Raw genomic sequence first — 16,676 nt, 5'->3', positions numbered from 1 at the left:
AGGACAATGATAGTGACAATGAAATGCTAAGAGAGATTAGAAAGCCTATCAAAACAAAGAACTCAATAATAGTGGGGGATTTCAATTATCCCCATATTGACTGGGTACATGTCACCTCAAGATGAAATGCAGAGACAAAATTTCTTGATACTTTAAATGACTGCTTCTTGGAGCAGCTGGGACAGGAACCCACAAGGGGAGAGGCTATTCTCGATTTAGGCCTGAGTGGAGTGCAGGATCTGATCCAAGAGGTAGCTATGGCCTGGTATAAACTACGAGTTTATCTCTAATTTAGCAGCGTTAAACCAAATTAACCCTGCACCCGTCCACACAACGAAGCCCTTTATTTCAATGTAAAGGGCTCTTAATATCGATATCTGTACTCCACCCCGACGAGGGGAGTAGCCTGAAATCAGTATCGCCATTTTGAGTTAGGGTTAGTGTGGCCGCAATTTGACGGTATTAGCCTCCAGAAGCTATCCCATAGTGCACCATTGTGACCACTCTGGACAGCAATCTGAACTTGGATGCACTGGCCAGATAGACAGGAAAAGCCCTGCGAACTTTTGAATTTCATTTCCTGTTTGCCCAGCGTGGAGTGCTGATCAGTATAGGTGACCAAGCAGTCCCAGAATCAAAAAAGAGCTCCAGCGTGGACCGTACGGGAGATACTGAATCTGATCTCTGTATGGGGAGATGAATCTGTTCTATCAGAACTCTGTTCCAATAGACGAAATGCCAAAGCATTTGAAAAAATCTCCAAGGCTATGATGGACAGAGGCCACAACAGGGACTCAACACAGTGCTGAAACTTAAGGAGCTGAGACAAGTGTACCAGAAAGCCAAAGAATGAAATGGACCTCACGGAGGGAGGGGCGACTGACAACTGTAGCTATCCCACAGTTCCCACACTCTCCGAAAACCATTTGAATTCTTGGCTGAGCTCCCAAAGCCTGAAGGGTCAAAAACATTGTTGCAAGTGGTTCAGGGTATATGTCTTTCTCCCTACTCCCCCCCGTGAAAGCAAAGGGAAAAAAATCCTTTCTCACCTTTTCTCGTTGTCACCATATGTCTACTGGATGCTGCTAGCAGACGCGGTGCTGCAGCGCTACACAGCAGCATCCTCTTCCTTTCCCTTGCCTTGCCTTGTGGATGGCAGATAGCTGTCATCGTCGTCCTGTGAGTGCTCCTGGCTGGCCTCAGTGAGGTCGGCCGGGGGCGCCTGGGCAAAAATGGGAATGACTCCCAGGTCATTCTCTTCTTTAAGCTTTGCTAATGGAGATTCACTCCTGCTTGGAATATCATAGCAGCTGGAGGCTCCCCTCCCCTCCCCACTTTGATCTCTGCTTGCAGAGGCAATAAAGTTAGCGTTGTTTCTTATTCATGCATTCTTTATTACTTCATCACACAAATGGGGGGATAACTGTCTTGGTAGCCCAGGAGGGGTTGGGGAGGAGGTAAGCAACGGGTGGGGTTGTTGCAGGGGCACCCCCTAGAATGGCATGCAGCTCATCATTTCTGCGGGATGTCTGGGGCTCTGACCTGGAGCAGCTGTTTGCCTCTCTGGTTCTTTAGTAGGCTTGCCTGATATTCTAGGCAGGACTGACTCTCCATTAGACAAAACTTAAAGAAGAGAATGACCTGGGGAGTCATTCCCATTTTTGTCCATGCGCCCCCAACCGACCTCACTGAGGCTGGCCAGGAGCACCAATGACAGCAGCAGACGGTACAGTGTGACTGGTAACCGTCATTGTCAACTTGCAAAAGGCAAGGGGATGCTGCTGTGTAGCGCTGAAGTACCGCGTCTGTTAGCAACATCCAGTAGACATACGGTGACAGTGAAAAAAGGCTGAACAGGCTCCGTGGTTGCCGTGCTATGGCGTCTGGCCGGGCAATCCAGGAAAAAGGGCGCGAAATGATTGTCTGCTGCAGGGCCGACTTTAGGCCTATTCCACCAATTGCCCCGAATCGGGCCCTGCACCTAAGAGGGCCCCATGCCCAGTGAGAATCCCTTCCCTGGCTAGAGGGGCCTTTTTAATTTTTACTCACCTGGCGGTGCTCTGGGTCTTCGGTGGCACTTCGGTGTCGGGTTCTTCGCTCGCTCTGGGTCTTCGGAGGCACTTTGGTGATGGGTCCTTTGCTTGCTCTGGATCTTCAGCGGCAGGTCCTTCAGTACCACCGAGGACCTGGAGCGAGTGAAGGACCCGTCGCCAAAGTGCCGCCAAAGACTCGGAGCACTGTCCAGTGAGTACAAGCCCCACATGTTTTTTTACATGTGGTTTTTTTTTTTTTTAGTCATCTGTGCCGGGGGCCGGTCGAAACTGTTTGAATTGGGCCCTGCACTTCCTAAAGCCAGCCCTGGTCTGCCGTTGCTTTCACGGAGTGAGGAGATTGAGTGAAGACATTTACTCAGAATCATCCACGACACTGTTTTTGCCCCATCATGCATTGGGATCTCAACCCAGAATTCCAATGGGCGGGGGAGACTGCGGGGACTATGGGATAGCTATGGGATAGTTACCCACAGTGCAACACTCCGGAAATTGACGCTAGCCTCGGTACATGGATGCTCACTGCCGAATTAATGTGCATAGTGTGGCCGCATGCACTCAACTTTATACAATCTGTTTCCAAAAACCGGTTTCTGTAAAATCGGAATAATCCTGTAGTGTAGACATACCCTAAAACAGGACCGCTTGGAAACAGTGACCATAACATAATAACATTTAACGTTCCTATGATGGGAAGAACACGTCAACAGTCCAAAACTGTGGCATTTAATTTCAGAAAGGGGAATTATGCAAAAATTAGGAGGTTAATTAAACGGATATTATAAGATACAGTGATTAGAGTGAAATCCCTGCAACTTGCATGGACGCTTTTCAAAGACACTCTGATAGAGGCCCAGCTTAAATGTACACCCCAAATTAAAAAACACAGTAAAAGAACTAAAAAAGAGCCACCGTGACTTAACTACCATGTAAAAGAAGCAATGAGAGATAAAAAGGCATCTTTTAAAAAGTGGAAGTCAAATCGTAGTGAGGTAAATAGAAAGGAGCATAAACTGCCAAATTAAGTGTAAAAATGTAATAAGAAAAACCAAAAAGGAGTTTGAAGAACAGCTAGCCAAAAACTCCAAAGGTAATAACAAAATGTTTTTAAGTACATCAAGAAGCAGGAAGCCTCTTAAGCAACCCGTGGGGCCTGTGGACGATCGAGATACAAAAGGAGCACTTAAAGACGATAAAGTCATTGTGGAGAAACCAAATGAATTCTTTGCTTCAGTCTTCACGGCTGAGGATGTTAGGGAAATTCCCAAATCTGAGCCAGCTTTTGTAGGTGACAAATCTGAGGAATTGTCACAGATTGAAGAACAAGTCACCGGGACCAGATGGCATTCACCCAAGAGTTCTGAAAGAACTCAAATGTGAAATTGCAGAACTATTAACTATGCTTTGTAACATGTCCATTAAATCAGCTTCTGTACCCAGTGACTGGAAGATAGCCAACGTAACACCAATATTTAAAAATGGGCTCTAGAAGTGATCCCGGCAATTAGTTGAAACAATCGTAAAGAATAAAATTGTCAGACACATAGAAGAACATAAATTTTTGGACAAAAGTCAACATGGTTTCTGTAAAGGGAAATCCTGTCTTACTAATCTATTAGCGTTCTTTGAAGGAGTCAACAAACATGTGGACAAGCGTGTCATAAACAGATAGTTAAGGATTAATGTAAAGGGTTAAGAAGCTCAGTAAACCTGGCTGACACATGTTCAAAGAATCAATCGGGGGACAAGATACTTTCAAATCTCGGTGGAAGGAAGTCTTTGTTTGTGCTGTTTGTTTTGTTCATTGTTCGCTCTTGGGACTAAGAGGGACCAGACATACATCCAGGCTCTCCAAATCTTTCTAAATCAGTCTCTCATGTTTCAAACTTATAAGTAATTAGCCAGGCAAGGCGTGTTTGTCTTATGTTTGTTTTCTCAACTTGTAAATGTTTCTTTTTGCTGGAAGGATTTTTACCTCTGTTTGCTGTAATTTTGAATCTAAGGCTAGAGGGGGTTTCCTCTGGGCTATATGAATCTGAGTACCCTGTAAAGTATTTTCCACCCTGATTTTACAGAGATGATTTTTACATTTTCTTTCTTTAATTAAAACCTTTCTTTTTAAGAACCTGATTGATTTTTCCTTGTTTTAAGATCCAAGGGGATTGGATCTGGACTTACCAGGGATTGGTGGGGGGGAAAAGAGGGAGGTAGCTAATTTCTCCTTGTTTTAAGATCCAAGGGGATTGGATCTGGACTCACCAGAGATTGGTGGGGGGAAAGGAGGGAGATGGTTAATTTCTCCTTGTTTTAAGATCCAAGGGGTTTGGATCTGTGTTCACTAGGGATTTGGTGAAGTCCCTCAAGGCAACCCAGGGAGGGGAAAGTTTTGGGGGGACAGAAAGTGCCCCAGACACTGAAATTCTGGGTGGTGGCAGTGTTACTAGATCTAAGCTAGTAATTAGGCTTAGAAGGGTCCATGCAGGTCCCTCACATCTGTACCGTAAGGTTCAAAGTGGGGGAAAGAAATCTTGACAAAGGGGGATCCAGTGGACATAATGTACTTAGATTTCCAGAAAGCCTTTGAAAAGGTCCCTCACCAAAGGCTCTTGCGTAAATTAAGTTGTTATAGGATAAGAGGGAAGATCCTTTAATGGATTGAGAACTAGTTAAAAGACAGGGAACAAAGGGTAGGAATAAACAGTAAATTTAAAGAATGGAGAGGGGTAATTAGTGGTGTTCCCCAAGGGTCAATCCTAGGACCAATCCTATTCAACATATTCATAAATGATCTGGAGAAAGGGGTAAACAGTGAGGTGGCAAAGTTTGCAGATAATGCTAAACTGCTCAACCTAGTTAAGACCAAAGCAGATTGTGAAGAACTTCAGAAAGATCTCACAAAACTAAGAGACTGGGCAACAAAATGGCAAATGAAATTTAATGTGGATAAATGTAAAGAAATGTACATTGGAAAAAAAACCCAACTATACATACAATATGATGGGGGCTAATTTTGCTACCAACTAATCAGGAAAGAGATCTTAGTGTCATCCTGGATAGTTCTCTGAAGACATCCACGCAGTGTGCAGCAGCAGTCAAAAAAGCAAACAGGATGTTAGGAATCATTCAAAAAGGCATAGAGAATAAGACAGAGAATATCTTATTGCCCTTATATAAATCCATGGTATATCCACATCTTGAATACTGTGTACAGGTGTGGTCTCATCTCAGAAAAGCTATACTGGCCTTAGAAAAGGTTCAGAAAAAGGCAACTAAAATGATTAGGGGTTTGTAATGGGTCTCATATGAGGAGCGATTGAAGAGGCTAGGACATTTCAGCTTGGAAAAGAGGAGACTAAGGAGGGATATGGTAGAGGTGTATAAAGTCATGAGTGGTGTGGAGAAAGTGAATAAGGAAAAGTTATTTACTTGTTCCCATAATATAAGAATTAGGGGCCACCAAATAAAATTAATGGGCAGCAGGTTTAAAACAAATAAAAGGAAGTTATTCACACAGTGCACAGTCAACCTGTGGAACTCATTGCCTGAGGAGGTTGTGAAGGCTAGGACTATTACAGGGTTTAAAAGAGAACTAGATAAATTCATGGAGGTTAAGTCCATTAATGGCTATTATCCAGGATGGGTAAGGAATGGTGTCCCTAGTCTCTGTTTCTCAGAGGGTGATGATGGACGGCAGGAGAGAGATCACTTGATCATTACCTGTTAGGTTCACTCCCTCTGGGACACCTGGCATTGGCCACTGTCGATAGACAGGGTACTGGGCTGGATGGACCTTTTGTCTAAGCCAGTATGGCCATTCTTATGTTCTTATGTTATTTGCACTGTAAAATGATAAACAAAAGAAATAGTATTTTTCAGTTCACCTCATACAAGTACTGTAATGCAATCTCTTTATTGTGAAAGTGCAACTTATAAATATAGATTTTTTTTTGTTACGTAACTGCACTCAAAAGCAAAACAATGTAAAACTTTAGAGCCTACAAGTCCACTCAGTCCTACTTCGCATTCAGCCAATTGCTAAGACAAACAAGTTTGTTTACATATACGGGAGATAATGCTTCCTACTTCTTATTTACAATGTCACCAGAAAGTGAGAACAGGCATTCGCATGGCACTTTTGTAGCTGGCATTGCAAGGTATTTACATGCTAGATATGCTAAACATTCCTATGCCCCTTCGTGCTTTGGCCACCGTTCCAGAGGACGTGCTTCCATGATAATGACGCTTGTTAAAAAAGTAATGCATTAATTAAATTTGTGACTGAACCCCTTGGGAGAGAATTGTATGTCTCTGGCTCTATTTTACCTGCATTCTGCCATGTTTCATGTTATAGCAGTCTCGGATGATGACCCAGCACATGTTGTTTATTTTAAGAACACTTTCACAGCAGATTTGACAAAACACAAAGGTACCAATGTGAGATTTCTAAAGATAACTACAGCACTCGACCCAAGGTTTAAGAATCTGAAGTGCCTTCCAAAATCTGAGAGGGATGAGGTGTGAAGCATGCTTTCAGAAGTCTTAAAAGAGCAGCAGTCTGATGTGGAAACTATAGAACCTGAACCACCAAAAAAGAAAATCAACCTTCTGCTGGTGGCATCTGACTCAGATAATGAAAATGAACATGCATTGGTTAGCACTGCTTTGGATTGTTATCGAGCAGAACCCATCATCAGCAAGAACACATGTCCCCTGGAATGGTGGTTGAAGAATGAGGGACATATGAATTTTCACTTCTCAGAGTTCAAGCAGCAGAGAGTACCTGTTCCTTCTTGTCAGGGGTTTGTATTCTCTTCCCCCAGAGTTCAAGCTGATGGGATGAGTTCACCTGCAGGTCTACTCTCCCTGAGTGTGAGGGGAAGCAATTAACAGTCTTTGTTCTTTAATGTTTCAGTGAGGCTGGCAGACCAGGTCATGCTACAATGTATTCAGATCAATTCACTTGTGTATTATTATAGATCAAAGTAATGGTTAGATGAATGAGTGTATTGGGTTTTTAAACTTCATGAAAGCCAATGGGATGTTATTTGCATTGTTTTCACTTATCTGTTCCTGTTACAGTGTAACAGCAAACATCTGCATTGTGTACACCCTGTAACTTAGTAACCCATCAAAGAAATCTTGTGAAAAGCTAAAGGAGGAGTTAAGGACTTTAACAGAAAATGCTAATTTCAAAGCAAGTGGCCATTATATATGATGGTTCAAGGTCAAAAGATTAAGTGCATTCCCCACTCTCCATCACCAAAGGAAAAGCCCATGTGGGAAGAGACACTGTCATCTTGTCTTCTGTCAGAAGATATAAGAACGGATTCAGGGAAAGAGCCTTCATGTCTGGACTGTTTGGAGTCTTACAGGGAAGTGTACTGGATGCAAAGCAGAGATCCCCAGAGACAATCTGGGTTCCCTGAAAGACTTTTGGGAAACCAGACGTCTATTACATCACTGACACCATTTGGAGTTACAAACTGTGACTCACTTGTGCATATATTTTACCTGCTTTAACCTCAGTAACTCTCATTTCCCTTTCTTAGCTAATAAATCTATAGTTAGTTTACTATAGAATTGGCTGCCAGCCTTGTCTTTAGTGTAAGATCTGGAGTACCAGTAGATCTGGGGGTGACTGGTCTCTTGGGACTGGGAGAAACCTGATGTGATGTGGTATGGGATTTAAAGAAACTTTTATCACAAAGTTGAGCTTGCCTGGGTGGCAAGACAGACTGGAGTGTCTAAGGGGACTGTCTGTGCTTCCATGGTGAGCCTGGTAGAGTGATCCAGGAGTTCACATTTGTTACTGGCTTGGGGAAATGTAATTATAGACCGTACCTCCGGTTTGGGGTGTCTGCTCTTGTTTTCTGACAGTCTGTCCTGAGGTAGGCACTCACAGTCATGAGCCACTCCAGACAGTGTGACAGTTTCACAATGGCTCCTTTGTGGGTCTTCTTGGTGGGCAGGACCTAACACGTTCTGTAGGAAGCCAGTATTTCTACATTAATTAATGCTCCTTTCTGTTTGATGATTTGCACAATTACAGATGATTACAATGCAAACACCTCATACAATCTTATATACCCTTACGGGGTACAGATGTTGTAAGTAAGATTAATACATGCAGCATCCTACAATTCTTCATAAAGTCTAAACAATAAACACATTCTTACAAATCTAAGTCGTATTTTAACAATACTAACACACAGGTGAGTTAGACTGGTTTCCAGCTGTGCATCTGTCAGTGAGGCCTAGGGCCTTGGCATGAGCTGGCATCTGGGCTCCTAGCAACACATACCTCATCCCCTTCCCCCCGTCCCTATTATGATTTTAGTTGTCCCCATTAGATGACCTTTGTGTCTCTGTGGCCACTCCCCTTTGTTGAGAGAGGGTGACCATTGCCATTCTTGTCAGTCAAAATGGCTAAGCCAAATTCTGCTCTAAGCAACACAGGGTAAATTCAGAGTACGCTGGTTGGAGGAACGTCAGTGGAATCATATTCTGTTAGAATGTACCGTTTCATTGAGAAGTTCATTTAGGAAGACAAGGGGGAAAGGTTTAGACAATGTCAAAACAAAACATTTCAATTCTTCATTTTAAAAAGACTATTCATTTTGATTTTTTTAAATTCTGTATAGAAATTAAATGTTTTCAGCAACTTGAAATGAAACAAAAATTTCTTTGCAGAGAACTTCACATTTTTCAAATTTGGAATGAAGTCAAATTTAGAACTCTGGAATTCATTCTCCAGGCAGAACGTCCATCCTTTGCACAGCTCTAATTCAGAGCAATTCCATTTGTAGTCAGTGGAGTTCCTCTGTATTTATACATACATTGTTCAGAAAAGATTGATTGTCAGGGTTTGTCTACACAGCAAAGACAAACCCCCAGCTGGCACTTGGGGGAGGGATAGCTCAGTGGTTTGAGCATTGGCTTGCTAAACCAAGGATTGTGAGCTCAATCCTTCAGGGGGCCACTTAGTGATCCGGGGCAAAAATCTGTTAGGGAGTTGGTCCTACTCTGAGCAGGGGGTTGGACTAGATAATCTCCTGAGGTCCTTTTGAAACCTGTAAAAGCAGCAAAGAATCCTGTGCTGCTTTTACAGATCCAGACTAACACAGCTACCCCTCTGATTTTGAAACCTGATATTCTATGACTCAGGCTCATGGGGCTTGGCCTGCAGTGCTGTTCCATTGCTGCATAGACTTCTGGGTTTGGCCTACAACCTGAGCTCTGGGACCCTTCCATCCCACAGGGCCCCGGAGCCCAGGCTCCACTCCTAGCCTATAAGTCTACACTACAGTTAAACAGGCCAGAATCCAAGACAACTGGCACAGGCCAGCCGCAGGTTTTTCTGAGTCCTTTCCCCTTTAGTTGGGAATTGTTGTCCAATATCAGCATTACCCTTCAGCACTTTCTTTTTCTCTTAAATTTCTGCAAGGACACTAGCTAGGATAAAATTGCAAGGGATCCCAATTCCCATAATTGGAGCATAATGTGAAGTTTCTACAGTTAGCAAGGAACTGTTAGTCTTTCCACTTTCTCCCATCTCCTCAGTATCATGACAGCATTTTGGATGTCAAAAGTTAACAGACTCAGACAGTGGGATAAGACCAGATCATCATGGAGGAAAGGGAAACAATAGTCTAAATTTAGGGATTCCACATGTTTCTCCAGTGAAGCTTCCTCTAACCCAGGCTGCTGGGAAGAGAAGAATCCTCTTTGTTTGTCTGGTTCCTGAGCTTGATACTTTTCCCTGCAAATTTGGGGATTCAGTTCTCATCTTCATCTCTATCCTTGTGCACTGCAGGTATGAAGAAGCTCTGTATGACTTCGGCATGGCCCTCACTCACCTGAGAAATAACCCTTTCATTGACTACAAACAACTGGGACTAAGGCACGTGCTCTGTGCCTGGGAGGTGAGTGTGTGGGTGGGTAGGAGAGAGGTCTTTACTTATCAGCAATGGAAAGCCAACGAGATGCTTTCCAAGCTGTGTCCACCATAATTTCCATGTTTGACCGTAAAACCCTGATGTCCAGATGTATATGAGGATATCAGTGTGCTGCCAGTCCAACTTGCAGAATATTAGCACTGCTCTGGAGCATACCTGCTAGCTTGGGAAAACTGGGAGAAAGTGGTCTAATTCCAAAATTCAAACAATATTTTTATATTGAGAGAGTGAGATTGTTGAGTTGCAGTTAATCCAGTTAAGGAGTAGAGAGTAGTTCCTGAGAGGCATGGGTTTTTCCTTAAATTTCATCCCAGTAGAATCCATATCAGTGTTGCAATGAGCTAAAGATGCTGTCTTTGGCCAGACTGAGGTCTCTGAAGAGACCCCTTGAGACCAATACCAGTGTTGTGCATAAATTTTGAGAATGGAAGCATGAACAAAAACCACATATCCATGTTCCTGTACACAGAAATGTCACATTAACTGCTGCTTATCACAGGTCCACCTGCCCCGGATTCACAGGGCTGGTCTATGCCCCACGCTGTAACCCACCCCTTGGGAGTGACCCTTTAGTAGTCTGGGCCCCAGGGAACCACACAGTTCCACAGGGCAGGCTGTAGTCTCTCAGTGGTCCCTGTCTCTTTCCATGGCTATCTGCAGCAAATCCAGCCAAGCCAGATGCCTACAGGAGGCTGGTAAGTTTGCCAACCCTCCAGGGTTGTCCTGGAGTCTCCAGGAATGAAAGATTAATCTTTAATTAAAGATTATGTCATATGATGAGACTTCCAGGAATACATCCAACCAAAACTGGAAACCCTACAGGCTGGTACTGTAGCCAGTCAGAGCGCAAGGCTCACAGTGACTACTTGCAGCAACACAGTCATCCTTTTCAAAACAAGGTAACAATTTATTAATCACCTGGCTACAGAATCGGAGAGTTCTTAGTAACCTAGGAACAGGAAAGTAAAAGTTAAGGCATAGTCTGTCCTGGCCGCGCCAATGCAATGAAAGCTGTTTTCAACTCCAGTTCTGGCTCCAGTTCTTTGCCTTCATTCCATATGAGAGCTGCTGAGTCCCTCTACATGGCAGCCCTTATTCCAGCCACCTGACACCTTTTTGCCTTTGTTCTCCAGCTGAGTTCACATGTTCTGCCTGGGGGGCGGAGTTCCTTCTATGAGGGGTCAGCCATTCAGTCTTCAGGGTGGGGGCGGGGGTCTCATTGTCTCTTCACATCCTCTATTGACCTGGATTAGTTTCAACCTGTTCTTTAATGACCCAGCCCAGCAAAGTGGAACACATACCTCATAACTCCTGAGTTGTTCCAGAAGCGCTGTTAACCCTTTTGCACCCACAAGGTAGCAATGCAAAGTATAGAAGGAAACAGAGGCACACATAAATTCCTAAAGATAGGACAGAAAATTCCCATTTCTTCACACATCCCATGGACCTAACTGGAAGACAGGGTCCTAAGAATGCAAATTTTGAACAAATCCCAAGTGGTAGTTTACAAGACCTCGTCTGCAACTGGTAATGTTATTGGGCACATTCTTTTAAACTCCCCGTGTTCTATCCAATTATTATAAATGTAAACACAACAAAAATTATTGCTGCACCATATAAAAGAAAGACAATTTATACAACACTGGAAATAATCTTAATGTCTGTATCTGTTCTTTACTCAGTGTATATATTGGGGATTCTATCCCATGTGTCAGATGTGATGGATTGTTGCGAGTTCCCCCAGCATATGCACAGTGAATTCCTGTTTACGCCTCTCTGAGGAATTAAGGGACAGAGGTCACAGACTAGTGCAGTCTGTGTGACAAAGGGGTTTTGAGAAGTGAAGACATTTTAAACACAGATGCAGCTGTTGTACTGGGACATATTTTTAACTAGTCTTTACATTACTTTGTTTCCTGTGTCCTGAGTCTTTTTTGATACACTGAAAATCAGGTAGAAAAAAGAGATAGTTTAATACTTAGACCCCTAAATATGAAAAGAGGCATTGTGTGTCTCCAGTCAGACAGGTCCCAGAACCTGTCAGGCAACTTTATTCATGCATGTGCTCCTTTAAATGCAATGTGCTAAAGCTTCTATACAGCAGCAGTGTGACTTTATGGATCTCTCCCTGCATTTCCTTCCACTCTGTTGTCATGCCTTTGAAAACAAGGGGTATACCTTTTGAAAGTGCAGGGCCCCAAGCACGTGATCTGAAGGGTGGCTGGGGGAATGGGATTGGTGCACACACTGGCAAGCACAAACATTTATTCATGAAGCATTCTTTAGAAGATATCAAGAGGTGTATTCACACCATGTTGACCCTCTAATGTCCTCTGAAAAGTTTTCACATTTTGCAAAAAATGAAAACAAAATCCCATTGGAGGATTTTACCATCAGCACACATGTATGTCCCCTCCAATGGGAATGGTGGTGATAAATCATCATTTGTGATTAATGCTCTAATGATCTGTTTTCATGTGAGTATCTCAAAGATCTTTACAAAAATAAGGGCTAAACCCAGGTCCCACACAAGCTAATGAGAGTTTTACCACTGAAATCCATTAGACCATAGTTTAGCCCTAATTAATTCCCACAACACCTCTGTGAGGTGCATAGCTATTATTATCCATGTGACAATAACAATGAGGAATAGGACTTAGTTCTTCTGGCTCCTAGTCCTATGATCTCACCGGAAGACCGTGGCCCATCTCATGTTATGTGCTTATTTTCCTCACATCAATTCACTGCTCCAGCATCTGCCACTCAGACAGGGATTTCCCTATAACCGGCCTGAATCCTCCCTCCCACTCCCACCCCGTTTTGTGAACTATTTACAAGTAGTGTTGCCAATTTAGTGATTGTTTGGAAATTTGAATTGAAATTGAAACATTAATATACACTTTAAAAGCATATAAAGTGTATGATAAAATATGTGTATCTGAAAAAATATAATAGATTTGAAAAGTCTGAAAATAGACTAGCTTCCTTATACAGCTGTTGTTTTTTATGACAATGTCAGTACATTCATTTCGGTGATGCTGGCCAACATAATCATTTCAAATGATGATTTGTAAGCAAGTTCTAAATGAGCTCTCCCTGACAGCTAGTGATGAGCTGAGGGAGAAAGGCTTCAGGACCAGATTGTATTTACATTCACACCTAATCTACCTAGGTATCCAGTGAACAGAGCTGTGTTGCCAAAGTGATAGATTTTGGCTGGGGTTGGGTTACAGATCACTTGAATGCGGGGTTGGAATTTAATGAATGTTGTTGTTCTTATTGTATGAGTAAAGGGCAGTAGAGCTGTACTTAGCCTGTGCTGATTGAGGGCATCAAGCGAGAGGATGGGGGCAGGTGTTTTGCTTGATGGTCTGCCTGGGTCACAAGTACTGTTTGACCTGCTCCTCTCCACTGTTTAAAGACAGAGCTGATTAGGCTCCCTAGATAGTCTTTTGTTTTGTTAAGTGACCACTGCAGCTGAAATCACTGATAATCAGGTCCAAGTGCTTAGACTTGCTGTGGGACAGTGTTTCTGTGGAAGAGACAGTCCAGTCTGCACTAGCAGCGAGGTTCCCCCACTGAGAGCTCAGCTGAAATCACTGAGAGCTGGTGGAACCTCAAGAGACCAACTCGCAGAGCTCACAGGGGCAGGTGGCAGCAGAAGGTGACAGCGCAGGGCCATTGGCAACAGAGCGATGGAGTGAATGGTGGCAGAATGAACAACAGTGGCCAGAGCGAACAGTGAGCAGCTGGAGGAACGAGCAAGGTCCCTTCTGGCCCCCAACCTGGTTGGTGAACTCATGTGAAAGCACCTCTGAACTCCTTACCAAGGACAATACTGGTGAGTGTTAATGAAGCTGTTAAGAATGCTGGAGACACAACACAGTTCATGCGAACACACATGGCTGTGGCATCATACTTTCTACTTAAGCAAGAGATACCACACTTTACAAACTGGAGGCATAGGCGGCAGGTTATATACATTTGTGGTGCTCGGGCTCCAGGAATATTCAGGGCCGGGTGCCCTGCTCCAGCAATATTTGGAGCTGGGTCTCTACCCTGGCCCTCCCTGGATCGGGCCCCGTCCCCTGTGGGTCTCCCCCCCCCGCCGCGTCCCTGCCTGGAGCAGGTCCCAGCCCCCACCTGCCACCCCTCCCTCTGCGTGTCCCCCTCCGCCTCGCCGCGTCCCTGCCTGACACCTTAATACTCTGCCCCAGCCCTGAGCATCCCCGCAGCATGAACCTCTCATCCTCAGCCCCACAGCCCTCACCCCACACCCCAACCCTCTGCCCTAGCCCTGAGCCCCCTCCTGCATCATGAACCCCTAATCCCCAGCTGTAGCCAGAACCCTCATCCCCTTGCACCCTAATCCTCTGCCCAAGCCCTGAGCCCCCCCACATCATGAACCCCTTATCCTCAGCCCCACAGCCCACACCCCAACCCTCTGCCCTGAGCCCCCTCCTGCATCATGACCCCCTCATCTCCAGCCCCAGCCAGAACCCTCATACCCTCGCACCCTAATCCTCTGCCCCAGCCCTGAGTCCCCTTCTGCATCATGAACCCCTCATCCTCCAGCCCCAGCCAGAGCTCTCCTCCCCCCGCACCCTAATCCTCAGCCCCAGCCCTGAGCCCCCTCCTGCATCATGAATCCCTCATCCACAGCCCTCACCCCTGCACTCCCTCCTATCCCCAAACTCCCTCCCAGAGGGTGCACCCCCTCCCCCTTCCCACACACCCCTTCCCACCCCCAAACTCCCTCCCAGAGCCTGCACCTCTCACCCCTTCCTATGCCCCCACCCCCAGCCCAGAGCCTGCACCCAAACTCCATCCCAAAGCCTGCACCCCTCACCCCCTCCTGCACACCCACCCCCTGCCCCAGCCCAGAGCCTGCCCCCACCACCCAAACTCCATCCCAAAGCCTGCACCCTGCACCCCTCCTGCACCCTAATCCCCAGCCCAGGATCTGCACCCTAGACGCCCCCTGCCAAGCCCCCTCCCAGAGCCTTAGGCAGGTGGGGGTGGAGTTTGGGGGGGCAGAGTTGAGGGGGCGGGTTCTGGGCACCACCAAAATTTCTACAAACTTGCCACCCGTGCCAATGTTAAGTGCATTGTCACTTGTTCATCCTGAAGTTGAACACTGGTTCTGAAAAAGCCCAGCAAATGCTCACTATCTTTCTGCAAGAAACTCAACTGACTGGCTAGATGCATGTGGTGCAACAGTGAAAGACTCAACAGTTGAAAAAGTGAAGAACACTTTTACCACATTCAAAAAATTTGCATACATGGCTGATGAATGCACCAATGCAAATGGACATCAAGTATTAAGTCATTGTGTACGTTATCCTGATGTAAGTGGTCGGCCAGTCGATGCATTTCTAGATGTTCAAGTTATAGAAGACACATCGGCTGCATCTGTGACAACCCACATCTTAGAAGAGTTAAATGCTTGTCAGTTGGACCCCAAACAGATGGCTGAAAGAGAAGTTTGCAGCTCCATCAAACGCACAAGCATTTTTTTTGCTCAGAGAAAAGTGTAACCCTAATCTCTGCTATACACACTGCAGAGGCCATCTACTCCAACTAGCGCTAGTATGAACTGTAGACTCTTCAAAAGACATTAAAAAAGCTATAAATTTAATGCCTTCATTATAGTCTTTTTACAGCAAGAGTCCAAAAAGACTGAATATCTTGGAGAATTTAGAAGATACACTGGGACTGAAGTTCAAATTAGTCCAACTTGGGAAAACCCGCTGGCTTTCTCATGAGCGATCCTTGGCTGTTGTCTTAAAATTACTCCTGGCTTTGGAAAGTATCTACTAAGATGGGATGGATCTAAGTAGGAAGTCTGGTGGATTAGATTAGATTCTACTCAACCTCTACGTAGCTTTTACAGATCCCTGTCCTATAAAACACCGACAGCTGAGTGGAGCGAGGTACTACCAGCAATGGGGCTGCCATGTGCTCAGGATAGAATAGAGAATTTGAACACAGAGTGGAATATCATGCGACGAATCAATGAAGATTTGACTTCAACTTATTTTTTATCATCACTAGTGGCTCAACCCGATCTTTGTGTTCTGTTTCCTGGGATGAAAGAAGTAGGAATTAATCTCTTGCTACTCCCAGTCACAACAGCTACAGTTGAGCGTTCTTTCTCATCATTGAATAGAATTTTATGTTCTGAAAGAAGTTGTTTTCTGCCTGATCATGTGAATGAATTAATGAGCATATCAATTGAAGGAAGGGAAGTACCGAACACACGAGAAGCCATCAAAGATGAACGCATTGCATTCAAGAAGTTCACTAACAGAATTGTGCAAAATTATAACAAGAAACCAAGAAGGATGTAGATATCATGCTTCATAGAAGGCTTGAGTAGCCAACTTTAATTTGTGTGGTGATTTTAAAACATGAGTTAAATCTAATAAAATGGTCATGAAACATTTTTCCGTTTTTACTGTGGTTCCATAGAACCCATCTTCACCCTCGCGGTCTCATCCCTCATCGGCCCTGACTTCCCCCCTGTAAATTCGAACACCTCCCCATTTCAATTCTTGGGGAAAACATTGCACTCGGACATCTCGCAAGCTCCATTCCCCTTGGTGCCACTGTCCAACAAGCCACTGCTCTGTCCTCAACTTAAAAGCTAGCTGAGAGGGATCTTCTGATC

General features: G+C 44.6%; 1 protein-coding gene across 3 annotated transcripts in view; it reads left to right on the top strand.

Annotated features, from left to right (window-relative positions):
- NOXA1 (NADPH oxidase activator 1) overlaps positions 1–16,676 on the top strand; it is a 42,417-nt gene that overhangs the window by 5,413 nt on the left and 20,328 nt on the right. For all 3 annotated transcript variants that reach the window (XM_030535583.1, XM_030535581.1, XM_030535584.1), the window contains one exon: positions 9,865–9,973. In XM_030535583.1, the coding sequence (XP_030391443.1) occupies positions 9,865–9,973 (109 nt within the window). The remainder of the gene's footprint in view (positions 1–9,864; positions 9,974–16,676) is intronic.

The sequence above is a fragment of the Gopherus evgoodei genome, chromosome 16 (genome assembly GCF_007399415.2).
Source record: "Gopherus evgoodei ecotype Sinaloan lineage chromosome 16, rGopEvg1_v1.p, whole genome shotgun sequence".
Lineage (NCBI taxonomy): Eukaryota > Metazoa > Chordata > Testudines > Testudinidae > Gopherus > Gopherus evgoodei.
Note: the sequence above shows the minus strand (reverse complement) of the source record. Positions and strands in the feature narration are given on the sequence as shown.